The 27,538-nt window shown below is 39.5% G+C and overlaps 1 protein-coding gene across 9 annotated transcripts; it reads right to left on the bottom strand.

Moving 5' to 3' along the window:
• Positions 1-27,081, bottom strand: LOC130914383 (enhancer of mRNA-decapping protein 4-like). 9 transcript variants are annotated; one of them, XM_057833521.1, is made up of 7 exons: positions 26,952-27,081; positions 17,979-18,108; positions 13,141-13,243; positions 6,942-7,098; positions 6,531-6,675; positions 4,336-4,499; positions 1-226 (listed from the first exon to the last, which is right to left on the bottom strand). In XM_057833521.1, exons 2-7 carry the CDS (start codon positions 17,988-17,990, stop codon positions 40-42), a joined length of 768 nt encoding a protein of 255 aa, XP_057689504.1. In that variant the 5' UTR covers positions 17,991-18,108; positions 26,952-27,081; the 3' UTR covers positions 1-39. The 9 variants fall into 9 exon arrangements, with proteins under 9 accessions (XP_057689504.1, XP_057689499.1, XP_057689506.1 ...); XM_057833516.1 differs by lacking the exon at positions 26,952-27,081 and adding an exon at positions 24,169-24,332; XM_057833523.1 differs by lacking the exon at positions 26,952-27,081 and adding an exon at positions 23,557-23,725.
• Positions 27,082-27,538: the final 457 nt, after the last annotated feature.

Consider the following 27,538-nt stretch of genomic DNA (forward strand, 5'->3'; position numbering starts at 1 on the left):
AACGGAGGGAATTCCAGTGCCAACTTGTCTCACTTTATTTCAACCAATGAAAACACTGAGGCAATTAATGGACAAAGTCAACAAGTCAGAATCGAATCCTTCGGGTTTGTTTGCCACGATGTCAGAGATGGCTGTTATAGACTCCTTCAGCCGCTCCACCATCTGCATCTTTTCTTTCTCGAAAAGATACATTCCTGTCAACTTTCTCACTGTCTTGAGCAAAAATCTGCAAAACAAGAGCCAGAGAAATATTTGAAACTGTTATAGAGTTGGATAAAATTGCGCCGCATATCACCGCATTTTTTCACATATATTCTTGTTACGTTATAGCTTAATCTAGTAAATAACAATGACAAATGTGTTTGCTAAAAATGTGTGTTTTCCCTTTGTACAGTGGGGCAAATAAGTATTTAGTCAACCACTAATTGTGCAAGTTCTTCTAATTGAAAAGATTAGAGAGGCCTGTAATTGTCAACATGGGTAAACCTCAACCATGAGAGACAGAATGTGAAAAAACCCCAAATCACATTGTTTGATTTCTTAAGAATTTATTTCCAAATTAGAGTGGAAAATAAGTATTTGGTCACCTACAAACAAGCAAGGTTTCTAGCTGTTCAAAGAGGTCTAACTTCTAACGAGACTCCACTCGTTACCTGTATTAATGGCACCTGTTTTAACTCATTATCGGTATAAAAGACACCTGTCCACAACCTCAGTCAGTCACACGCCAAACTCCACTATGGACAAGACCAAAGAGCTGTCGAAGGACACCAGAGACAAAATTGTGGACCTGCACCAGGCTGGGAAGACTGAATCTGCAATGGGTAAAATGCTTGGTGTAAAGAAATCAACTGTGGGAGCAATTATTAGAAAATGGAAGACATACAAGACTGCTGATCATCTCCCTCGATCTGGGGCTCAATGCATGATCTCAACCGTGGCATCAAAATGATAACAAGAACGAGGAGCAAAAATCCCAGAACCACACGGGGGGACCTACTGAATGACCTACAGAGAGCTGGGACCACAGTAACAAAGGCTACTATCAGTAACACAATGCGCCGCCAGGGACTCAAATCCTGCACTGCCAGACGTGTCCCCCTGCTGAAGCCAGTACACGTCCAGGCCTGTCTGCGGTTCGCTAGAGAGCATTTGGATGATCCAGAAGAGGACTGGGAGAATGTGTTGTTCGGATGAGACCAAAATAGAACTTTTTGGTCGAAACACAGGTTCTCGTGTTTGGAGGAGAAATAATACAGAATTGCATCCGAAGAACACCATACCCACTGTGAAGCATGGGGGTGGAAACATCATGCTATGGGGCTGTTTTTCTGCAAAGGGACCAGGATGACTGATCTGTGTAAAGGAAAGAATGAATGGGGCCATATATCGAGAGATTTTGAGTTAAATCTTCTTCCATCAGTAAGGGCATTGAAGATCACACGTGCATTAACCTAACCCTTTGGAATTATACATCTTTATTTTTTTCAAATTCAAAATCGATATATCTACGCTAGAAAGCTAAAACCTAAATGAATTTCCATTCACATTTCTTGTCATTTAGACAGCATGTTTTTGAACAGGCCCAAATTTATATTTTTATCTTTAGCCCTGCAGCATCGTCAGACCACTAAACCAAGACCGGCCGAATGCGCAAATCAAATTTTTCTTTCAAATTTGGAGGAATATATCTTATATTGTTCACAAAATGATCGTCAAATTTGTACACAAAGTCATTATGTTAAAAAAAATCTCACAAATCAAATAGTGTGATTTCACAACGACTATTTTTTTCCTTTTGAGTTGCTTTTCACATTCAAAAATGAAATTAAACCCAAATCATTTTACACTACGTTTTTTCATGTCGACACTCTAATTCTATCACATCCTTGCCTCACATACTGTTTCCATGGCGTAAAATGTGACGCAAATATATTAGGGCTGTCAAACGATTAAAATTTTTAATCGAGTTAATTACAGCTTAAAAATGAATTAATCGTAATTAATCGCAATTCAAACCATCTATAAAATATGACATATTTTTCTGTAAATTGTTGGAATGAAAATATATGACACAAGACGGATATATACATTCAACATTCGGTACATAAGTACTGTATTTGTTTATTATAACAATAAATCAACAAGACGGCATTAACATTATTAACATTCTCTTAAAGCGATCCATGAATAGAAAGACTTGTAGTTCTTAAAAGATAAATGTTAGTACAAGTTACAGAAATTTTATATTAAAACCCCTCTTATTGTTTTCGTTTTATTAAAATTTGTAAAATTTTCATTAAAAAAATAAACTAGGAGCTCGCCATTGTTGATGTCAATAATTACACCATGCTCACTCATGGTACTAACCCATAAAATCAGTTGGACCCAAGCGCCAGCAGAGGGCGCCAAACACAAAAAAACAAGTAACAAGCGGACATTACACTGTACTGTCATTTTAATCTGTTTGAGCGGGGGATGTGCGTTAATTGCGTCAAATATTTTAACGTGATTAATTAAAAAAAAATTAATTACCGCCCGTTAACACGATAATTTCTATAGCCCTAAAATGTATAATTTTTTTTAGGGCTGTCAAAATTATCGTGTTAACGGGCGTTAATTAATTTTTTAAATTAATCACATTAAAATATTTGACGCAATTAACGCAGATGTCCCGCTCAGACAGATTTAAATGACAGTACACTGAAACGCTCACTTGTTGTTATGGAGTTTTGCCGCCCTCTGCTGGCGCTTGGGTGAATGACCATCTCGCATATTGCCTCAAACAGATTACATCATAATAGGCCGTTTATGGACATTAAGAGTGAAGAGAATGCCACTGGCCGCTTGGGGGCAGCGCCGTTCCATACTCATGTTATTTCTTCTAAACGTGGGAGGATTAGTAGTTGTGAGACGTTTATGCTGTATTCACAATGCAATGCAAATTGCTATTTGTACTCCACACATATTTCGGTAAGTTTTCTTTCTTTTAGTGGCAATTATGTGTCTCTTGTTGTATTTTGGGTAAGATATGTACAAATATATGTTATACAGTAGAGGCGAGTGGACACAGGCATTCTTTGGACCGCGCCGTTTATTGGCAACTCCTTCACAACAAACATACAGTGCCAATGGGAAAACCCACTGGCAGTGTATCAAATACTTGTTCTCCCCACTGTAAGTATCGTTTAGTGAAAGCACAACAAAAATAATATTCCTATCTCTCCCCAAAAAAATGTTCACAAAAAGAAAAGCACTTCAGTCTATAGTAATGAGGCCCTATTCTGACACACAGTTAAACAACAATGAAAAATGAACTGGGATTCCATATCAAAATAGCTATGCAAAATACACGTAAAACCTAAGAATTTGGTCACTCTATTTTTATTATTGTTATTTTTACACAAATTTTATCAAAACGAAAACATGAAGAGGGGTTTTTATATAAAATTACTATAACTTGTAACTATAACATTTATCGTTTAAGAACTACAAGTCTTTCTATCCTTGGATCACTTTAACAGAAAGAATGTTAATGCCATTTGTGGATTTATTGTTACAATAAAATACAGTACTTATGTACAGTATGTTGTATGTATATATCCGTCGTGTGTCTTATCTTTCCATTCCAACAATACTTTACAGAAAAATATGGCATATTTTAGAGATGGTTTGAATTGCGATTAATTGCGATTAATTACGATTAATTATTTTTTAAGCTGTAATTAACTTGATTAAAAATTTTAATCGTTTGACAGCCCTAATTTTTTTATGTCAATCCAGTACGCACCACCCGTAGGTCTGTTGTACTTCCTCATACCAAGTGAGAGTCAACCCTCAACTGAGCAAACCAATTTGTCCTCCCATCAGGTAGAGAAATAGAAGAATTAGAATAAAGCCTGTAAATTGGGGACTAACCAGTCCAAAGCCTGGTCTAAAATGTCACTTTGCCAAGATTTAGTCAGCATCCAAAAATAGGGCCGTGTCATAACCTTCACCGAACCCAGGTTAACAACCACCGATCCAAACAGTAATCAAGTGAATTGTTTTCTTTGATGCCGTTAAGCCATTTTTCAGTCAATGTTTGACGTTACATTGAAGTTAGATATCAAATACTCTGTTTTGGGTGGAAATGTAAGAGTCACAAACTTCCTCACATCACAGTGAGTTTAGTTTCCACTACTGTGATTGTTATCAAATACTGTAATCACATAACTTAACATCACTGCAAAAACACACCTCCTTAAAACTAGTTCAATTCCCTTGTTTCCATTGGAAATCTACTAGAAATAAGTCCAATTATCTGCCAAAGTTGGTATTGGGGCTTGGCCTTACCGGTCTTTGGTATCCTCGTCCTCTTCGAGGTTCTGTGGCATTCGTTCGATGATTGACAGCATATAAAATGGCTCGAATGGGCAGGGTTCCAATAAATAAATGCCCAGCTTATTTAATTTCCTGCACACAGCAGTGACCAATCTCTGGTCGTTGCTTGACAGAGCCTGGACAGGGATTAAGAAGGTTCAGGTATTCTCATTTAGATGTCAACCATTTCATAATATCAGTCCTGTCCCATTTGTCATGATATGAATTTGCAGCACTACATGCTGAGGCTGTCCGACTCCGATGCAGCCCAACACCACAGCTTCAAAAAAAATCTTTGGGGAAACCCTTGTAATATCATAGTAACGATATTTAAGCAACGGTCGTTTTACGGTGCAATGTAAACAGCGCAAATTTAGTGAAATGGAAATACCTGATACATTTTATATAAAATAACAGTTTAAAACTTGAGTTTTTGCAATTAACAACAGGGAACAGGGAAATGTCTAATACAGTGGGGCAAATAAGTATTTAGTCAGCCACTAATTGTGCAAGTTCTCCCACTTGAAAATATTAGAGAGGCCTGTAATTGTCAACATGGGTAAACCTCAACCATGAGAATGTGGAAAAAAAACTGAAGATCACATTGTTTGATTTTTAAGGAATATATTTGCAAATCATGGTGGAAAATAAGTATTTGGTCAATACCAAAAGTCCATCTCAATACTTTGTTACGTACCCTTTGTTGGCAATAAGAGGCCAAACGTTTTCTGTAACTCTTCACAAGCTTTTCACACACTGTTGCTGGTATTTTGGCCCATTCCTCCATGCAGATCTCCTCTAGAGCAGTGATGTTTTGGACAACACGGACTTTCAACTCCCTCCGCAGATTTTCTATGGGGTTGAGATCTGGAGACTGGCTAGGCCACTCCAGGACCTTGAAATACTTCTTACGAAGCCACTCCTTTGTTGCCCTGGCTGTGTGTTTGGGATCGTTGTCATGCTGAAAGACCCAGCCACGTCTCATCTTCAATGCCCTTGCTGATGGAAGGAGATTTTCACTCAACATCTCTCGATACATGGCCCCATTCATTCTTTCCTTTACACTGATCAGTCGTCCTGGTCCCTTTGCAGAAAAACAGCCACAAAGCATGATGTTTCCACCTGCATGCTTCACAGTGGGTATGGTGTTCTCCGGATGCAATTCAGTATTCTTTCTCCTCCAAACACGAGAACCTACCAAAAAGTTCTATTTTGGTTTCATCTGACCATAACACATTCTCCCAGTCCTCTTCTGGATCATCCAAATGCTCTCTAGCAAACCGCAGACGGGCATGGACTTGTACTGGCTTCAGCAGGGGGACACGTCTGGCAGTGCAGGATTTGAGTCCCTGGCGGCGCATTGTGTTACTGATAGTAGACTTTGTTACTGTGACACCAGCTCTCTGTAGGTCATTCACTAGGTCCCCATGTGTGGTTCTGAGATTTTTACATACCGTTCTTGTTAACATTTTGACGCCACGGGGTGTAATCTTGCATTGAGCCCCAGATCGAGGGAGATTATCACTGGTCTTGTATGTCTTCCATTTTCTAATAATCGCCCCCACAGTTGATTTCTTTACACCAAGCGTTTTACCTTTTGAAGATTCAGTCTTCCCAACCTGGTGCAGGTCTACAATTTTGTCTCTGGTGTCCTTCGACAGCTCTTTGGTCTTGGCCATAGTGGAGTTTGGAGTGTGACTGGACAGGTGTCTGTTATACCCATAATGAGTTAAAACAGGTGCCATTAATACAGGTGGAGCCTCGTTGGACCTCGTTAGAAGAAGTTAGACCTCTTTGACAGCCAGAAATCTTGCTTGTTTGTAGGTGACCAAATACTTATTTTCCACTCTAATTTGGAAATAAATTCTTTAAAAATCAAACAATGTGATTTTTCGTTTTTTTTTCTTCCACTTTCTGTCTCTCATGGTTGAGATTTACCCACGTTGACAATTAGCCTCTCTAATCTTTTCAAGTAGAACTTGCACAATTGGTGGTTGACTAAATACTTATTTGCCCCACTGTACATCAGCAGCAGGTGCCGTTCAATAAAGACAAAATATTTTGGCATAAAAGTGCGCATTTTTTAACGTGTGACAGTGTCCTATATCACAAGTAGACCCAAAAAAATTCCGTTTTGTTGACGTAAGAGTAAATATGTTGTGTGTTACCATCTCCATAGCCTGCTTATATTCTCTCCACTGAATGAGCTGAAGGATTTCCTCTTTCTTTCCCACATAGGCCTGATGTGCCTCCAGCTTCTTCTGCTCAACTTCGACAACAGACTTTATATACTGCCGAAAAGGCTGCAGAAACCTGAAGAGGAAAAGAACGGTTTTTATCCATAGGACAGAATAAACTCTTTTTTTACACTAGGTGTAAATCACTGATTTGGCTTCCTTGAATAAGTAATCTTCTACACCCAATTGAAATTCCCCTGCCACCATCACCTGTATAATTTGGTGAAATCTTTCAAAGAGGTGGAAAAGACATCAAACATCCATAGATTAATATGACTTAACATTGCTCAATGAAAGTGTTTTTTTAAGAATGGATATTCAGCAATTTACAGGTCGTAGTACCCATCTGTGTGAAGCAAAATAGCTGACACTGAAGAGGCGAGTCTATTCTTTTTTGTGAAGTGGATCAGACGTCGGACTTCAGCCTCGATCATAGGCCTGATGTCACTCTCCAGCTGACACATTGGTCCAAAAAATGGTTCGCTCTCATCTTCTTTGCCTACAAAAAAAAGTTACTACAACGCCAATGTCTTTCTCATACGAGTGAATACAAGAAAATAGAATGTATAATTGAGCTTTAATGCCCATTTTTGCAAGAATGTCTTTTTCAACCTACAGTGTATCACCAAAGTGAATACACCCCTGGCATTTCTGCAGATATTTAAGTATATCTTTTCATGGGACAACATTGACAAAATGACACTTTGACACAATGAAAAGTTGTCTGTGTGCAGCTTACATAATAGAGTTCATTTATTTTCCCCTCAAAATATAGCCATGAATATCTAAACCCCTGGCAACAAAAGTGAGTACATTTGTGAGAGAATTTTATTCATGCTTAAACTAGGGGTGTCAAACGATTAAAATTTTTAATGGAGTTGATTACAGCTTCAAAATTAATTAATCGCAATTAATCGCAATTCAAACCATCTATAAAATATGCCATATTTTTCTTTAAATTATCGTTGGAACGGAAAGACAAGACACAAGATGGATATATACATTTAACATACGGTACATAAGTACGGTATTTCTTTATTATAACAATAAATCAACAAGATGGCATTACCATTATTAACATTCTGTTAAAGCGATCCATGGATAGAAAGACTTGTTGTTCTTAAAAGATAAATTTTAGCACAAGTTATAGAAATTTTATATTAAAACCCCTCTTCTTGTTTTCGTTTTAATAAAATTTGTAAAATTTTCAATCAAAAAATAAACTAGTAGCCTGCCATTGTTGATATCAATCATTACTTACACAATGCTCATGGGTGCTGAAGCCTATAAAATCAGTCGCATCCAAGCGCCAGCAGAGGGCGGCAAAACTCTGAAAACACAACAAGTACACCTTTCACTGTACTGTCATTTTAATGTGTTTGAGCGAGGCATTTGTGCGTTAATTGCGTCACAATATTTTAACGGGATTAATTTTAAAAAATTAATTACCGCTCGTTAACGCGATAATTTTGACAGCCTTAGCTTAAACACAACCATTATACATTATATTTTGTATGCTTTTGTTATGCTTGCATGAGAACATTGTAGCATAGAGCGTCATTGTTAATCTGTTTGCGTGTGCCTTCCCACGGCCTTGACGATTGTAGACTGTATCACCATATGCCCAAATATGGACTGTTATGTTCCTATGTTTTTCAATATGCCCTGAATGAATACAAGGGACGACTATGGTTTCTTATCGTTTTAGCCGGGACCGGTGTTCAAGGTCTCAGCTCAAAGATGTTTTTGTATGGAAAAATAACCAGGTTTGTGAGATGAGTTTTGTTTCTTAGTAAGTTTCGTTTCACGGTGGGCTTCGGCACCGCCCTTTCAACAGTATAAATGTCCAGCCTCTATTGTACTTTTTTGTACTTTCTGGGTGATCACAGCTCTGGGCTGGGTCTCATCATTTTGTACCCAAGAGCTCTTGTTCATAAAGCCTTCGAAGCAAAGCAATCCATGGTTGGGGGTCGTATTCATTCGTAATCGAGCTATCGAGGTAACACTTGTCTTGGAGTTCAAATTTGAATTTCCCTGACAACACTCTTTTGTGAAAGTTGTCAATATTAACATACAACATGTCAACTGTCAATATTTTGTTATTGTTGTTATTATTGTTATACTATTACCCAGAACTGCCTTTACTCTCCTGGGCATGGAGTTGACCAGAGCTTCACAGGTTGCCACTGGAATGCTCTTCCACTCCTCCATGACAACGTTGCGGAGCTGCCGGATATTTGAGACTTTGCGCACCTCCACCTTCCGCTTGAGGATCCCCCGAAGATGTTCTATTGGGTTCAAGTCTGGAGACATGCTTGGCCAGTCAATCACCTTTACCCTCAGTCTCTTCAGTAAAGCAGTGGCCATCTTGCAGGCGTGTTTGGGGTCATTGTCATGCTGGAACACTCCCCTGCGACCCAGTTTCTGGAGGGAGGGGATCATGCTCTGCTGCAATATTTCACAGTACATGTTGGAGTTAATGTTTCCCTCAATGGAATGGAACTCTCCAACACTTGCAGCACTCATGCAGCTCCAGACCATGACATTCCCACCACCATGCTTGACTAGGCATGACACAATTATCTTTGTATTCCTCACCTGGTCAGCGCCACACATGCTTGAGACCATCGGAACCAAACAAAATAATCTTCGACTCATCAGACCATAGGACATTGTTCCAGTAATCCATGTGCTTTGTTGACGTGTCTTCTTTCTACCGTCTTCCTCCTGGGGTGACAGCAATGCACACCAATTTGATGCAGAGTTCGGCGTATGGTCTGAGCACTAACAGGCTGACCCCCCACCTCTTCAATCTCTGCACCAATGCTGACAGCACTCCTGCGACAATCTTTCAAAGAAAGCATTTGGATGTGACGCTCAGCACGTGCACTCAACGTCTTTGGACGACCAACCCGAGGCCTGTTCTGAGTGGACATCAAAACGCTTGATGATCTTAGCCACTGTGCTGAAGCTCAGTTTCAGGGTTTTGGCAATCTTATTGTAGCCTTGGCCATCTTCATGTAGCACAACAATACATATTCTAAGATCCTCGGAGAGTTCTTTGCCATGTGTTGCCATGTTGGAACTTTCAGTGACCAGTATGAGAGAGCGTGAGAGCTGCACTACAAATTTGAACACACCTGCTCCCTACGTACACCTGGACCTAGTAACACTAATGAGTCACATGACATTTTGGAGGGAAAATGACAAGTAGTACTCAATTTGGACATTTAGGGGTGTAGTTTCTAAGGGGTGTACTCACTTTTGTTGCCAGGGGTTTAGATATTAATGGCTATGTTTTGAGGGGAAAATAAATAGGTGACACATGAACTCCAACATGTACTGTGAAATACTACACATGATCCCCTTCCTAACTTTTACTAAGGGGTGTACTCATTTTGTTGCCAGGGGTTTAGATATAAATGACTATATTTTGACGGGAAAATAAATGAACTCTATTATATAAGCTGCACACAGACTACTTTTCATTGTGTCAAAGTGTCATTTTGTCAGTGTTGTACCATGAAAAGATATACTTAAATATCTGCAGAAATGCGAGGGGTGTACTCACTTTTGTGATACACTATATACTGGACTGTCTCAGGAAATTAGAATACACAATATTCTAATTTCCTGAGACAGTCCTGTGTAGATATACAGGACTGTCTCAGGAAATTAGAATACACAATATTCTAATTTCCTGAGACAGTCCAGTATGTGTTTTTCATGACTAATAATATGAGGGCTATTTTGAGGTTCAACAACTTGAAAACAATAATAAATAAAAATACATACGTTATAATGACGTTGGTAATGGAGTGAAATAGGGCTGCAGCAGTCGATAATTTTAGTAGTCGATTAATCGATAATGAGTAATCGGATATGGAACATGAAAAATTAAAATACCTGAGCTGAGCCTCAAACGGTATTAAAAATGGATCTGTGTGCAGCAAAAGAAAATTTGGCTAACTTACATAGCAAAAGTCCATTAGCTTAAATACTATAAAATGCTTACTTTTTTTTTTTTTTTTTTTTTTTTTTTTACAATGCTATTAACAAATGGTTCAGACACATCACAAAAACGGCTAAATATACCTATAAACTAAATTACGAATGCATAACAAAAACGAGCTTATGCTGGTCTTAACAGGGAGCAGCTGGATTCAGCCATGTGAAATGAGGCAGACTAAAGGGCAGTATATTCACCCAAATCAATAAAACTAAATGCAAACACTTTCAAAATAAACCATTACAATGCCACTTTATTTAAACGAATACTGGAAGTAGCAAAATTTAATTTGAATCTTTTTTTCAAATCGAATACTCAAGTTAATAATTGCAGCACTCGAGGAAAATTAGGTTGGACATCGACTTTCACTACTTCAAAAAAATCTAAATTAAATATTGAAAAAAACTTGGTTAACTTGTTGCCATCAAACTTGTAATTAAAATTTACTTGACAAAGATTTAAAATTTGTTCAAGCTAAGTAAAATTAGTAGTATAGCTTTATTAAGCTGAGTTAAATGAATAGAAAAATCCAATTACCCTAATTTTTGCACTATAAGGCGCACCTGGCTATAAGCCGCAGCCCACCAAATTTGGCACAAAAAACGGCATTTGTTCATAGATAAGCCGCACTGGACTATAAGCCACAGCTGTCCTCACTGTATCATGGGATATTTACACCAAAAGATATTAACCGGTACAACCCTTTTTGACAGCGGCATCATACGACCGACTGTCATAAGACCAAATGAACCATCATTAAACTTTGAAGCAATTACTGCAAAGCTTTATTGCTTCAAGAAGCTACATTTGGCCATCACTGCTCCCTTGGGGGAGACAGTCAACCTCTGCTGCCACCTGCTGTTGACTGTTATCATCCAACATGCCTCTTAGCATGCATTGCAGCGCTACAGATGTAAATAACAATCAAAAATCATGTTCTGTGCTAAATATTTCTTCAGTTACTCGTCCAATTGTTTCATCAATTGTTAGTTATGGTATGTACTAACACTTTATTTGACAGTGGTGCCATATGACTGTCATCACACTCATAATTATAACATGTCTCTGTCCTGAGCATTCATGAATGCTTATAACAGATGTCATTAAGTGTTATCCGGCAAATGATCTCACTTTTGAATGGATGCAAAAGATCCAAGATGGACAAAAATTGAGTTAGTGACATAATTTTCCAAATGACACTTATGACATAAGCATTCAGTAATGTCCATGATAGTGTCATTTCATAATTTTGATGATCTTATGACAGTCTTATGACACCGCTGTCAAATAAAGTGTTACCTAAAAAAAAATCAACAAATAAGCCGCAGTGGACTATAAGCCACAGGTATCAAAATGAAGGGAAAAAGTAGCGGCTTATAGTCCGAGAATTACGGTAGTCAATTTATCCAGGGTTTATAGTATAGGTGTGCAAAATTTCCGATTCTTAGATTATTCGCGATTCGGCCGTGGAAGATTCGAGAATGATTCACAAACATCCAAATTCCGATTATTGAAATATGCGAAGTAAAGCGGAAGTACACAACACTCAGCGCGCCGCGCGGTCTTCGGGACGGAACGGAGCCCGAGCGAGAGTAGCTAAACATCATGCTTCCCATTACCCGGCCCCTCGGGTAATGCCAATGCTCAACTCACGGCTCTAGCTCAACTCATGCAATGAGATAAAAAAAAACACAACAACATACCTGACTCCTGCCGAAAAGCTGCTGCATCCATATAATGTTACGGTGGATATAATTTATATAGGACTAGATGCAATATAGATTCGGTAGCGGTAGCAGCACATCTACAAAAAGCTAGATGCGGGCGTTTTAAACGGCCGCCATCTTAAAGCAGTACACTTCCCTGCAAGGCTGTTGTAGCGAACCTTCCAAGCAAACCCAATTAACTTTTTATCTAAAATACTCCTAAATCGGTAAAATATTGACTTGAATCTATCTTTAAAATAGTTTTAAAACTTTCACATGTCGAAAGTAGACAAAAGGGAAATTATGGAATAAAGGGAGCAATTTTAACAAATTTAACGGTTGATTCACAACATTAAATTAATTGAATGTAGTTTAAAGCTGCTGATACAGAATGGGGACTGGAGTTTTTTATTTAATGTTATTTTTGTATATTTGTTTACTGCTATATGTTAACTTGATACTGAAATAGTAGTGTGGTTTGGCCTGAGAGTATTTTTGAACAATTTTGTAACTAATGTACAAAACATTAAAAAAAAAAAAAAATATATATATATATATATATATATATATAATCGAATCGGAGCCTCTGAATCGTAATCGTAATCGAATCGTTAGGTGCCCAAAGATTCCCAGCTCGAATTTACAGTGTCCCTAAAAATGATGATCAGCCAATGATTCTGATGATAAGAAAATTGGAGCAAGAGTTACCCAAGTTTTTATTTATTTATATTTTTTTAAAGTACCACCCCCCCCCCCCCCCCCCCGGGTTTATAGTGTACGCACAGCTTACATTAAATTGAAATTTCCAGACAATTACAGGACTTACCACGGTTGAACATGTCATCAAATTTCTTGTCGATCTCCTTAGCAGCAAGTAGGACAATGCTTTGGAAACCTTCCGTGCAAGCAGCCTCAATCGGACCAGGTTTCTAGCGGCAGAGAAAGCATTACCATCATATCAGGTCTAAATGAAACCATGTTCTTGGTAGAGATACGAGACGGTTTACTCTTACACAGATGGTGATTTAAATTACTTTTCTGGTGCAATAGTACAGTGGTACCTCTACATACAAAGTTAATTCTGTGGTTCTGTAAGCTGCCTAAGTCCCTGAAAAAATATACTTCCTTTTAATGGCAAACAAAGGGTCGTCACGGCAACATACAGAAACATGTGGACATGGGCCTTACCATGTAATATTATCAAAGGTCTTGAAACTACAATGACCAACCTAAAAAGAAGTGGACATATGTAAGTAAAATAAGTGACTTTCTGTTGCCACTAGTTGGCAAATGACTCCTACAGGACCATTCAGGGTACGACTCTCACCAAGCACGGTAAGTTTGGCGCAGATATGTTGTATGTCTGCCAAGTTATGACTGTTCAGAATTTGGTGCAAGACAAAATGACTATGGTCTTTCACTTTCCTGTTTGGACCCCACAGCTTCAACCACACCTCAATATTTTTCATCAGTTACAGAACACATGTCTTAAAGCTCCCCTGAAACAGGTTTGAGGTCAATTGATTTTTTTCCCCTTCCAGCAGGAACCGGTCGCCAGGCCTAATGGGTAATATTTCAATGCAGTTGTCTTCAGAGTGGGATACCTCACATACATGCCAGATATGATTAAGTCATTAGTCATTTTCTGAATTTGGTGTTTTGCCAAAAAAAGGGCCAACTTTGGCACCCCACCCAGATCAGGTCTGTGAATGAAAACACACAATTTTGATAACTTAAGATGTCATATGTCTCATGAGCAGTCTCGCCAGTTTTGAGGAGCATCCAACTACTTCCCTAGGCACCAAGGTCTCAAATGTGCACCATGTAAATCGATAAAAACTTCACATTCAATCCAAAATAACGGATTTCCTGTTGGGTTTGGAATATAGTTAGAAGAGACCCGAATTTCATCGCTCTGCGTTGAAAAAACCTAATAGGAGAGGCCTTTTTGAAAAATTCAAGGGGGCGCCACTGAGCCAATTATGATTTTTTTGCAACATTGCAAAAGTATGAAAATTTACACAAAGCCACATGTACCGTATTTTCGGACTATAAGTCGCAGTTTTTTTCATAGTTTGGCTGGGGGTGCGACTTATGTGTGAAATAATTAACACATTATTATATCAGTTCTCATGTTATTTTGGGGTTTTGGAGTGACACTGATGGTTTGGTAAACTTGTAAGCATGTTATTTATGCTATAGTTATCAGAATAACTCTTACTAGCTATGTTACGTTAACATACCGGCCACGTTTGCATTTGGTTGTTCATGCATCATGTAACATTGTCATGCTGTACACTTATTCAACATGTTGTTTTGTTTTATTGTATTTTTATTTTAAATTGCCTTTCAAGATGACATCTCTGTTCTATGTGTTGGATTTGATCAAGTAAATTTCCCCCTAAAATGCGACTTATACTCCGGTGCGACTTATATATGTTTTTTCCCTCTTCGTTGGGCATTTTATGGCTGGTGCGACTTATACTCAGGTGTGACTTATAGTCCGAAAAATACGGTATGTGCAAATTTTGGTGTAATGTAATGGCCTCAAATTCAGCTGCTACGAGTTGGCACCGCTTAGTGCTCGGGCCCTAATAATGAAAATAATGAAAATAATAATAATCCTTTGCATTAAAATACGGCCTTCGCACGCTTAGTGCTCGGGCCCTAATATTAATAATACCTCTAATAATGTAACGAATCGGGTTCTAATGTAGCTGACTTTTTTTTGCTGTACCTGAATGCACCGTGTGGCTGACTTGATAGTTTCACTTTTGTTAACTTGCTGCGGGGAGCACTTGGCGTGTTGTGTTGCAAAAGTTGATGGAATAAATCACTAGAAACCTGACAAAGCTGGCGATTTCTTTGGCGATGTTTCCACAATAATAATTGCCACCTTAACTTATAAAGACTGGTGAACGGAGGAGGATCGTCATAGAACGTCTACAAATGTTTCGTTGAGCGAGCCCATAGGAGGATCTACAGTGCCTTGCAAAAGTATTCGGCCCCCTGGAATCTTGCAACCTTTCGCCACATTTCAGGCTTCAGACATAAAGATATGAAATTTAATTTTTTTGTCAAGAATCAACAAGTGGGACACAATCGTGAAGTGGCACAACATTTATTGGATAATTTAAACTTTTTTAACAAATAAAAAACTGAAAAGTGGGGCGTGCAATATTATTCAGCCCCTTTACTTTCAGTGCAGCAAACTCACTCCAGAAGTTCAGTGAGGATCTCTGAATGATCCAATGTTGTCCTAAATGACCGATGATGATAAATAGAATCCACCTGTGTGTAATCAAGTCTCCGTATAAATGCACCTGCTCTGTGATAGTCTCGGGGTTCTGTTTAAAGTGCAGAGAGCATTATGAAAACCAAGGAACACACCAGGCAGGTCCGAGATACTGTTGTGGAGAAGTTTAAAGCCGGATTTGGATACAAAAAGATTTCCCAAGCTTTAAACATCTCAAGGAGCACTGTGCAAGCCATCATATTGAAATAGAAGGAGCATCAGACCACTGCAAATCTACCAAGACCCGGCCGTCCTTCCAAACTTTCTTCTCAAACAAGGAGAAAACTGATCAGAGATGCAGCCAAGAGGCCCATGATCACTCTGGATGAACTGCAGAGATCTACAGCTGAGGTGGGAGAGTCTGTCCATAGGACAACAATCAGTCGTACACTGCACAAATCTGGCCTTTATGGAAGAGTGGCAAGAAGAAAGCCATTTCTCAAAGATATCCATAAAAAGTCTCGTTTAAAGTTTGCCACAAGCCACCTGGGAGACACACCAAACATGTGGAAGGAGGTGCTCTGGTCAGATGAAACCAAAATTGAACTTTTTGGCCACAATGCAAAACGATATGTTTGGCGTAAAAGCAACACAGCTCATCACCCTGAACACACCATCCCCACTGTCAAACATGGTGGTGGCAGCATCATGGTTTGGGTCTGCTTTTCTTCAGCAGGGACAGGGAAGATGGTTAAAATTGACGGGAAGATGGATGCAGCCAAATACAGGAACATTCTGGAAGAAAACCTGTTGGTATCTGCACAAGACCTGAGACTGGGAGGGAGATTTATCTTCCAACAGGACAATGATCCAAAACATAAAGCCAAATCTACAATGGAATGGTTAAAAAATAAACGTATCCAGGTGTTAGAAGGGCCAAGTCAAAGTCCAGACCTGAATCCAATCGAAAATCTGTGGAAAGAGCTGAAGACTGCTGTTCACAAACACTCTCCATCCAACCTCACTGAGCTCGAGCTGTTTTGCAAGGAAGAATGGGCAAGAATGTCAGTCTCTCGATGTGCAAAACTGATAGAAACATACCCCAAGCGACTTGCAGCTGTAAGTGAAGCAAAAGGTGGAGCTACAAAGTATTAACGCAAGGGGGCCGAATAATATTGCACGCCCCACTTTTCAGTTTTTTATTTGTTAAAAAAGTTTAAATTATCCAATAAATGTTGTTCCACTTCACGATTGTGTCCCACTTGTTGTTGATTCTTGACAAAAAATTAAAATTTTATATCTTTATGTTTGAAGCCTGAAATGTGGCAAAAAGTTGCAAGGTTCAAGGGGGCTGAATACTTTTGCAAGGCACTGTATATCGTAGTATACTATAATAATATTGCTAGAAATTTTTAAAAGAATTGTTTCGAATAATGTTGGAAAGGCAAAGTCAGTGTTCTGAATCTGTTTACTTTCCATTCTTTTGCACTAGTAAATGCTATCAGCATTTAACCTCATTGTTTGTTTGTGATTAATTATTGTTATTTACATGATTATTTGTACTTTAATAAAGAATTTAAGTGTTCCAAAATAGTTTTGTGAATTAATAAGCGTCAACAAAAATTTCATTGCTAAATTTGTAAAAAAAAAAAAAAAAAAAAAAAAAAGAGGAAATTATTAATTGATTAACCGTAAAACTAGTTGGCTGACTAATCAGGAGAAAATTTGTCGTTTAGGACAGCCCTATTGTACCAGAACATATTTCCTCCACACCCTTCTCACCTTTTTAACCCCTGACCCATGAGGAGGGCCCCTGGATATGTTCGCACTAGGCCCCACAAGTGCCAAGTCCGCCGCTGAGCGAGCCATTTCACGGATGATCAGCCCACACTCATATCTTTCTATCATATCCATCTTCATGTCAGTTGTAAAGGTACGCATCACCTTTTTTCCTTTTTTTTCACCACCTGCTCTAACATTGTTGGAACCCATGTTGATTTCTCTCACAAGAAAATCTGCCATGCGTCCGTCTTACGGGAAAACAAAGAAACTGCAGTGCTGTCATAGATCGTCGTATTTAGAGCATGTCTTCGGATGTAGAAACAAATGACTAGTCAAATTTTACGTCTGATGTTGAAAAGATCGCGCATCGAAGCAATCGTATGTCGAGGTACCACTGTAGTTTGTTTGCAATTGATGAGATGTGGGATTTCTCTTCAGAAAGATTACTAGATACAGTATACGCAAACTGTGGTACACTGCAATGCTTTCTCTCCCCATTTCTGAAGGATGCGTTTTTGTTCCCAATGCTGGGTCAACACATGTTCTACTTGGGGTATTGTGGAGCTCGGCATGGCTCCTATTCGTTCTGGTAGCTCAGTTAACTCTTCCTGCTGGCCGTGGGGAAGCCACACTTGCTCTGTATTCACCTCTGTACCCATCGTGGATAGAAGCGGGGTCCGGTTAAGCTGCACTTAGTGTCGGGTAGGTGCGCCAAGGGTAGATTCAAGCTGACCAAGCGGATCGGCAGTAATAGGCGGAGCGTCCTCGCCTTAATTCCTGAGGAAGAAAAGCCAAAAGGAGTAAAAACTAAGGCTGTCAAAAGATTAAAATTTTTAATCGAGTTAATCATAGCTTTAAAATTGATTAATCATAATTAATCACAATTCAAACCATCTATAAATATGCCATATTTGTCTGTAAATTATTGTTGGAATGGAAAGATAAGACATAAGACGGGTATATACATTCAACATACTGTAGATAAGTACTGTATTTGTTTATTAGAACAATAAATCAACAAGATGGCATTAACATTATAAATAGGGATGCCAAAATTATCGCGTTAACGGGCGGTAATTAATTTTTTTAATTAATCACATTAAAACATTTGACGCATGTAACGCACATGCCCCGCTCAAACAGATTAAAATGATGGGAATTGATAGGATTTTTACGATTCCGATTCCATTATCGATATTGCTTAACGATTCGATTCTTTATCGATTCTCTTATCGATTCTAATTTGGGGAAAAAGAACAAACGTTTTGATTGGCATCGAGTTTGTTTAATCAGAACTCACAACCTTACAAACTCACAACGAAATCAAAAGAGGCCCAAAGCCTCAATGTTAACTGTGGCAATAAGTGTCAAATACACAAGAATGTTTAACATTTTACTGAAACATTTATCTAATAGAAATAAAAAATATTGGTATATATTGGCAGATAGGTTGTTGTTCTGCCTTTGGCAATATGTGTTAAAGCAGGGGTCCCCAAACTTTTTCCTGTGAGGGCCACATAACTTTTCCCTTCTCTGATGAGGGGCCGGGGTCAGTTTGTAACAGAAAAAGTGTGACGATTGCAGAAGTGCATAAATGTAAAAAATTATTGTTTTTCAGAAAGCCACAATCAAATAACCCTTTCTGGATTCTTCACGGACTGAAAGTAAATAAAATAAAAATAATAATATAATAATAATAATTAATAATAAAAACACTATTAATTAAATGGATAATAACCAAATAACCCTCTCTGAATTCTTCAAGGAAAAAGGCCAGGAAATAAACAACACGATTGAGAAAAAAAAAATTTCAAAATGGCCGGACCAAATGTGGAGGCGGGCCGTATTTGGGCCGCGGGCCGCAGTTTGGGCACCCGAAGAAATGCCGCATCCAAGCGAGTGAGCGAGCGAAGTGAGAGAGGGAAACACTTCTACAAGCCTATGTTCTTTGTTAATGTTAATATCTACAGAGGCAATGCCTGTATGTATCATCTTTTGTGTTGTTGTTGTGTTTTCACTCGCGATCGGACACTTAAATCCAGTTGTGTAGTGGTTTGAACGATGTGCTAATGCTAGCGAACGAATGCTAACCATACTGTTATTAGCAGCTAATCATCGCTGATTTACGTTGATGCAAACCTGTTTGTTATTGGGGACGAAATTGATTTGTTTCATTTCTATTCTTAGTTTCACTCTTCAAGTGATGGTTGAATAAAGTCAGCAAATTATACCAACGTCTTCTACATCGTCATTTGGGAGTTTAGCTAGCTGTATAGCCAGAACTGAGCTTTAGCCTCTCTGTGAGGACAGCGCAGTCTATTCCCTCCCGATGCAGTTACCTCCACCTTGCAATGACTGCAAGTCGCTTTGTTGTAATTTTTCCTCGTGAAGTGAAGACACACTTTCGAGCGTTTGAACCTACGTGCTGTCATTGTTATGTTTATGGCTGCAATGCTCGTGCTTACCCGTCGTAACTTTTCATTTTCACACTCTTTCCTGGTGAAGTGTAGTCAGACTTTGGAGTGAGTGGTTCTTGGCGCCATGCTAGTTTGATGCGTCTGGACAACAAGACACGTCACGACGCAATACACCTCTTTAGGAATCGTTGAAGGGATCGTTAAGGCTTTTTCATTGTGATGTCGAGGCCTCGAAACACTCGGAACCGGTTCCGAATTGGAATTGGATTTCTATTCCCATCCCTAGTCATGTCCACTTGTTACTTGTGTTTTTTTGGTGTTTTGTCGACCTCTGCTGGCGCTTGGGTGCGACTGATTTTATGGGTTTCAGCACCATGAGCATTGTGTAATTATTGACATCAATAATGGCGAGCTACTAGTTTATTTTTTGATTGAAAATTTTTACAAATTTTATTAAAACGAAAACATTACGAGGGGTTTTAATGAGAGATGTTTTAATGAGAGACCCGATCGATCGGGATGCCGATCCATCGGGTCCGATCACGTCATTTTCAAAGTATCGGACTCTGCAAAAAAATATCGGACATGCCTTTTTTAAATATATATTTTTTTTTTAATGAAATCATTTTCTAATTACAATATTTAATGCAAATTAACGCATGCGCTGCACAACCCACTCACGCATTGTCGCGTTCAATCTATAATGGCGCCGTTTTAGCCATACAGTATATAGAGCTAAAAGGCAGTGTAAAATGAGTAGTGTGAATTTTGGCAGCCTTTGGAGCCATTTTTTAAATAGCTACGAGCCTTACAATCCCTCTCCCAATGATTAGAATAATCGTGGGAAGCAATGTGGGGAAGAAAGGCACTAGTTGATCTTTTTCTTAACACCCTATGTTATTTCCCTACGCAGAGAAGATATATCAATTGGTACAACGACGCGCAGTCATGGTTGCACTTCCCATCATGCATTTGGGCAGAAGTTAAATGGCACAGTATCATTTACTGAAAGCCCAACAAATACACAAGATGGCAATATTTAGTCACAATATACAAAGTCACATTTATCCTTTAAGAATTACAAGTCTTTCTATCCGTGGATCCCTCTCACAGAAAGAATGTTAATAATGTAAAATGCCATCTTGAGGATTTATTGTCATAATAAACAAATACAGTACTTATGTACTGTATGTTGAATGTATATATTCGTCCAAGTTTTATTCATTTTTTTCTTAATGCATTGCCAAAATGTACATGATCGGGAAAAATTATCGGGAATGATTGGAATTGAATCGGGAGCAAAAAAAAGCAATCGTATCGGGAAATATCGGGATCGGCAGATATTCAAACTAAAACGATCGGGATCGGATCAGGAGCAAAAAAACATGATCGGAGCAACCCTAGTTTTAATATAAAATTTCTATAACTTCTACTAACATTTATCTTTTAAGAACTACAAGTCTTTCTGTCCATGGATCGTTTTAACAGAATGTTAATAACGTTAATTGTTGATTGATTGTTATAATAAACAAATACAGTACTGATGTACAGTATATTGAATGTATATATCCGTCTTGTTTCTTATCTTTCCATTCCAACAATAATTTACTGAAAAATATGGCATATTTCATAGATGGTTTGAATTGCAATTAATTACAATTAATTAATATTTAAGCTGTGGTTAACTCGATTAAAAATTTTAATCGTTTGACAGCCCAAAATATAATATAATAATAACAACACTATTAATTAAATAGATAATAACCAAATAACCCTCTGGACCAAATGTGGAGGCGGGCCGTAGTTTGGGGACCCCTGAGCTAAGGCATCAATCCTGCAGATGATGTTTCACGTGGCCAGGGAGCAGCTGGCCTGCTTCAATTCACAAAAGAAAGAAACGATGTCCAGGCTTCATCTCCCAGCCAGAAGCACAGTGGCCTAGTGGCCTAGAACTTTGGGAAGATCGCCGCCACCGACGACCCTAAAGTGAGACACCAAATGTCTAGCTTCGGCAAACTGGTGGCGGACGAAAAGAGTGCCACAAACAAGTTCATTGAACACTTCGCAAAATGGACTTGCTTAAAAAAAGCTGTGGCCTGGATCCTGAAATTTAGGGTCTGTTTTCATGGCGACGCTCCGAGAATACTACAAATTTCATGTTTGCATTGATATGGTTCAGTCTCCGTTCGAAAGATGTTGCAATTCCGTGTGCAGACTATGGGGCAGAGTGGCCTTGCGTTCGTATGGTGTGACGGAAGGCAAAGACGACAACCTTGGAATCCTGCCTCCAAAGTGGAAGAATCCGATTGCGGGGGGATTGAGGGAGGCATGCATTTCAAAGGCTCCCGCGGCGCAAGATCGCGCCGATAACGACAGCACTCATACACGTCACGTTGGGCGTGCGCAGCGGTGCTACTAAACATTAAAAACAGCAAATATGGTGGATTGTCGGCTTTAATTTACTGTTTTAATAACATTTTGAAATTAAATATGTTGAATGTTTCCATTTTTGTTCCTTTTTGAAAAAAAGAAAAATGCCATTTCTTCGAGTGGGCGGGCATATTTTTTCCCGGGTTGAGGAGCTTGGTGGGGTCAAAGTGCATCAGTTGCTGTCACCTTGTAAATCTGCACTGCCCCCTAGGGCTTGGCATGAATACTACATCGTTATCATGCGGAATTGCGACATTGTTCGAATGGAGACGAGCCCATATAGATGCAAATTTGAAATGTTTCGTATTCTCGGAGAGTCACCATGTAAACGGCCCCTAAGTATTGTTCATCCCTGGCCCGAGGGGGCAGTGCAGATTTACAAGGCGACAGCCAGTTATGCACTTCCTTGACACCATCCACCTCCTCAGCCCGGAAGACAACATAGCCACTCACTCCAAGCAATGGGAATTTTCTTTTGCACCAAAACGCACAAAAATTCACACATTAAACATATTCAAATTAAAAATATTATAAAAACAGAAAATTAAAACGGACATTCAACGGTGTTTGGTGTTTTTCATGTTTAGGAGCAGCGCTACGCACGCCCAAAGTGACGTGTGCGAGTGCTTACGTCATCGGCACGACTGCTTGGTTGCGGAGCAAAGCCCGCAATCGAATCCTTCCACTTTTGAGCCCGGAATCAAAGGTTTGTGTCTTCGCGTTCCGTTTTCGCTGTCTCCGTATAAAGGCGAGGCCATTCCGCAACACAATTGTTGAGTCTTGGTGTCGCAGCCTCACCATGTAAACGACCCCTTAGAAAGCTCCTTCAGTTGTGCCAGGAAAGAGCCAGAGTGCTAAAGTCATTTCGGGCACAGATGGATCATAGTAACAAAGCACAAAGGATGAAATTTCGCTGTCACCATATAAAGGCGAGGCCATTCCGCAACACAATTGTTGCGTCTTGGTGTCACAGCGGAGCCTCACCATGTAAAAGGTCCCTTAGAAAGCTTCGGTCCTTGTGCCAGGAAAGAGCCAGGGGGCAAAAGTCAGTTCGGGCGCAGGTGGATCATAGTGACAAAACAAAAAAGTTAAAAGACAAGCTGACCAATCAAGGCCAAACGGTTGGAAAAAAAAGGCCTGTGCAGAACAAGCTGTGGTGCGCTTTGAATAGATCCACAGCTTTGATGATGAGATAATTGCACTAAATAAAGGAACAACAGTCAAAAAGTGCAGCTGAATTGACGGACCTGACCCTGTGCTTGTTAATGGTGTGCTGGGGATAGGAGGAAGACTAAGCAGATCTGCATTGCCTGAAGAGGTGAAGCATCCAGCAGGCCTACCCAAAAGTGGACATGTATCTAGACTCATATTCACCTACATCCATGCGCTGTGCGAACATGTCGAGAGAAATCCCAGGCTTCGACGTCACTATTAGATTCTAAAAGCCAACTCTATGGCGAGAGCCATAACTCAGCAATGTCATGTTTGCCTTAGTCAGCGCGGTAAAATAGGGGAGCAGATAATGTCTGACCTTCCCCTGGATCACATCAAACCAGACTGCCTCCTGTCACACATGTGGGGATGGACTACTTCGGACCCATCAAAGGTAAAGTGAAAAAGGCATTGGGTTCCTTTTCACATGTCTGAACTGCCGAGCCATCCACCTGCAGGTGGCCTATTCTCTGAACACCGAGTCATGTATTCATGGCCTTCGACAATTTGTTTGCCGAAGAGGTCAAGTGAAGGAAATCAGCAGCTGAAATATTGAGAAGGTTCCACTTCAAGAGGCTATATCATGGGAATTTTACGGGCCTTAATCACACAACTTGATTGGCTTTGATTTGCCGTGAGAACTGAACAACACAGATAAATGTATGCACAAAGTCAAATCATTTTCACACAGAGACAGAAAACACAACATGTCTACATAACTACACTAACTAAAAGAAACTAACAGATTTACTAAGTCAAATAACACAAACTAAATTACCTAATTGGCCGCTTTTACTCCAGAGGAAATGAGTTCAGCTTCAATTCTTCAATGCACTTCACCCTTTTTTTCCTTGTTGCTCTTAATCAGAGGTATCGACGAGTTGTCTGTACACTTAATAGCAACCACTGTCAACTCGAGGCTGTGAACTTTAGTTCCCACCCCATATCAAAGAAAGGAAATGCTAATTAATATTACTACGGGGCTTTCCTGTGCGGAAATACAGATCTTAGCCCCGCCCAGATTGGTTAGTGAACATTTCGGGGACAATATCAGGTCACTTCCGGTAAATATGGAGACATTTCGGGGACATGTCCTTGTCATAACAGGTCACTTGGGGACATTTCAGGGACATGTCCTGGTCATATCAGGTCATTTGGGGACATTTGGGGGGCGTGTCCTGGTCATAGCAGATCATTTGGGGGGCGTGGCCTGGTCATATCAGGTCATTTGGGGGACACGTCCAGGTCATATCAGGTCATTTGAGGACATTTGGGGGACCAGCCCGACTCGAGCCGGCCCGCGTGTATTAAAGCCCGAGCAATTAACTTAACTTGCATGATCCGAGCCCGAAAAAAGGCGAAATTTTATTTTTTATTTATGAGGACCCACAAGGAGGAAATGCGGGGATGCAATGCGTCAGTCAGACCTGGACAGAGCACTGCTTGGAAAATGGTTGCATTTTGTGTGATCACATTTGTGACAACACCTACAGTGCCTTGCAAAAGTATTCGGCCTCCTTGAACCTTGCAACCTTTCGCCACATTTGAGGCTTCAAACATAAAGATATAAAATTTTAATTTTTTGTCAAGAATCAACAACAAGTGGGACACAATCGTGAAATGGAACAAAATTTATTGGATAATTTAAACTTTTTTAACAAATAAAAAACTGAAAAGTGGGTTCTGCAATATTATTCGGCCTCCTTGCGTTAATACCTTGTAGCGCCACCTTTTGCTCCAGTTACAGCTGCAAGTCACTTGGGGTATGTTTCTATCAGTTTTCCACATCGAGAGACTGACATTCTTGCCCATTCTTCCTTGCAAAACAGCTCGAGCTCAGTGAGGTTGGATGGAGAGTGTTTGTGAACAGCAGTCTTCAGCTCTTTCCACAGATTCTCGATTGGATTCAGGTCTGGACTTTGACTTGGCCATTCTAACACCTGGATACGTTTATTTTTGAACCATTCCATTGTAGATTTGGCTTTATGTTTTGGATCATTGTCCTGTTGGAAGATAAATCTCCGTCCCAGTCTGAGGTCTTGTGCAGATACCAACAGGTTTTCTTCCAGAATGTTCCTGTATTTGGCTGCATCCATCTTCCCGTCAATTTTAACCATCTTCCCTGTCCCTGCTGAAGAAAAGCAGGCCCAAACCATGATGCTGCCACCACCATGTTTGACAGTGGGGATGGTGTGTTCAGGGTGATGAGCTGTGTTGCTTTTACGCCAAACATATCGTTTTGCATTGTGGCCAAAAAGTTCAATTTTGGTTTCATCTGACCAGAGCACCTTCTTCCACATGTTTGGTGTGTCTCCCAGGTGGCTTGTGGCAAACTTTAAACGAGACTTTTTATGGATATCTTTGAGAAATGGCTTTCTTCTTGCCACTCTTCCATAAAGGCCAGATTTGTGCAGTGTACGACTGATTGTTGTCCTATGGACAGACTCTCCAAGCTCAGCTGTAGATCTCTGCAGTTCATCCAGAGTGATCATGGGCCTCTTGGCTGCATCTCTGATCAGTTTTCTCCTTGTTTGAGAAGAAAGTTTGGAAGGACGGCCGGGTCTTGGTAGATTTGCAGTGGTCTGATGCTCCTTCCATTTCAATATGATGGCTTGCACAGTGCTCCTTGAGATGTTTAAAGCTTGGGAAATCTTTTTGTATCCAAATCCGGCTTTAAACTTCTCCACAACAGTATCTCGGACCTGCCTGGTGTGTTGCTTGGTTTTCATAATGCTCTCTGCACTTTAAACAGAACCCTGAGACTATCACAGAGCAGGTGCATTTATACGGAGATTTGATTACACCCAGGTGGATTCTATTTATCATCATCGGTCATTTAGGACAACATTGGATCATTCAGAGATCCTCACTGAACTTCTGGAGTGAGTTTGCTGCACTGAAAGTAAAGGGGCCGAATAATATTGCACGCCCCACTTTTCAGTTTATTTGTTAAAAAAGTTTAAATGATCCAATAAATGTTGTTCCACTTCACGATTGTGTCCCACTTGTTGTTGATTCTTGACAAAAAAATTAAATTTCATATCTTTATGTTTGAAGCCTGAAATGTGGCGAAAGGTTGCAAGATTCAAGGGGGCCGAATACTTTTGCAAGGCACTGTAAATGTGTCCTCAGTTGATGTTGAAATAATGTTCCTATTGCTTGTTATTATTGACATATTATCTTTTCGCCACAAGATGGCAGGATGGGACTTAATTGTCTAAAGTGCTACTTTTATTACTTCTTTGTGTTTGACTTTGATTACTTTGATTTGTGGGATTGCCTGTGAAGACAGCAATGAGAGTTGATGTATCCGCATGTCAATGGAAATTAAACACGCCAAGTTTTGGCTAAAAGACAACTTATTCTTCGTCAATTCTTCCTACGAATGCAACGTTGAGCTGCAACCACCTCAACATTTCAAACATAACTTTGACTTTAACACGGCTATTTTTTTGTTTCAGTGACATGCCAAACATCTGAATGTTTTCCTTTTACAAAATAACATGAACAACCAGCCAAATAGAGCTTTTGATAGCAAAGTAACAATTTATTCACCCTTACCTAACTGAGGGATGACGTTTGGTGGCTGCGACAGCGGTTAAACTTTTCCCTCATTGCCGACTGTCTCGTAAAGATGTTGTTTTTTTTTAGTCTTTTTTTTTTTTTTTTTTTGTGGTGACCACTGTCTCGTTCGCCTGGGGAACTAATGTTCCTGCGGGGGAACTGGTTTGGCCGTGCGCGTTTCCGTGCAGGACACTCGAGCGTGCGAAGTTGTACTGTTTGAATTGGGTTGTGGGGTCTTAACAAATGCACTACTGCTATCCAGTGGCCAGTTTTATTACTTTAAAATTGGTTTTGAGACTTGTTTTTTGTTTCGGAGATAGATCGAAAGCTCTTGATGCTTCTTGTACAAAGAAACGCAAAAGACCTATAAATACGTTTTTGGGACAGTTAGGCATTTAAAAATAGAACGTATTTATGCGTTTCTGGGAGCAAATGAGTTAAAGTTGTTAAAATTGCTCCCGTTATTAAATAATTTCCCTTCTGTCTACTATTGACATGTGAAAGTTTTAAAACTGTTTTGAAGATAGATTCAAGTCAAGATTTTGTCGATTTAGGAGTATTTTAGATAAAAAGTTAATTAGGTT

Source organism: Corythoichthys intestinalis, chromosome 4 (genome assembly GCF_030265065.1).
Source record: "Corythoichthys intestinalis isolate RoL2023-P3 chromosome 4, ASM3026506v1, whole genome shotgun sequence".
Lineage (NCBI taxonomy): Eukaryota > Metazoa > Chordata > Actinopteri > Syngnathiformes > Syngnathidae > Corythoichthys > Corythoichthys intestinalis.

Bases quoted from the DNA above. Each gene is read 5' to 3' on its own strand.
- LOC130914383 (XM_057833521.1), bottom strand. The intron at 6,676-6,941 runs GTACTACGACCT...TTTCCTCTTCAG, and splicing joins ATTTTGCTTCACACAGATGG to GTTTCTGCAGCCTTTTCGGC. The intron at 227-4,335 runs GTAAGGCCAAGC...CTTGTTTTGCAG, and splicing joins GACGAGGATACCAAAGACCG to ATTTTTGCTCAAGACAGTGA.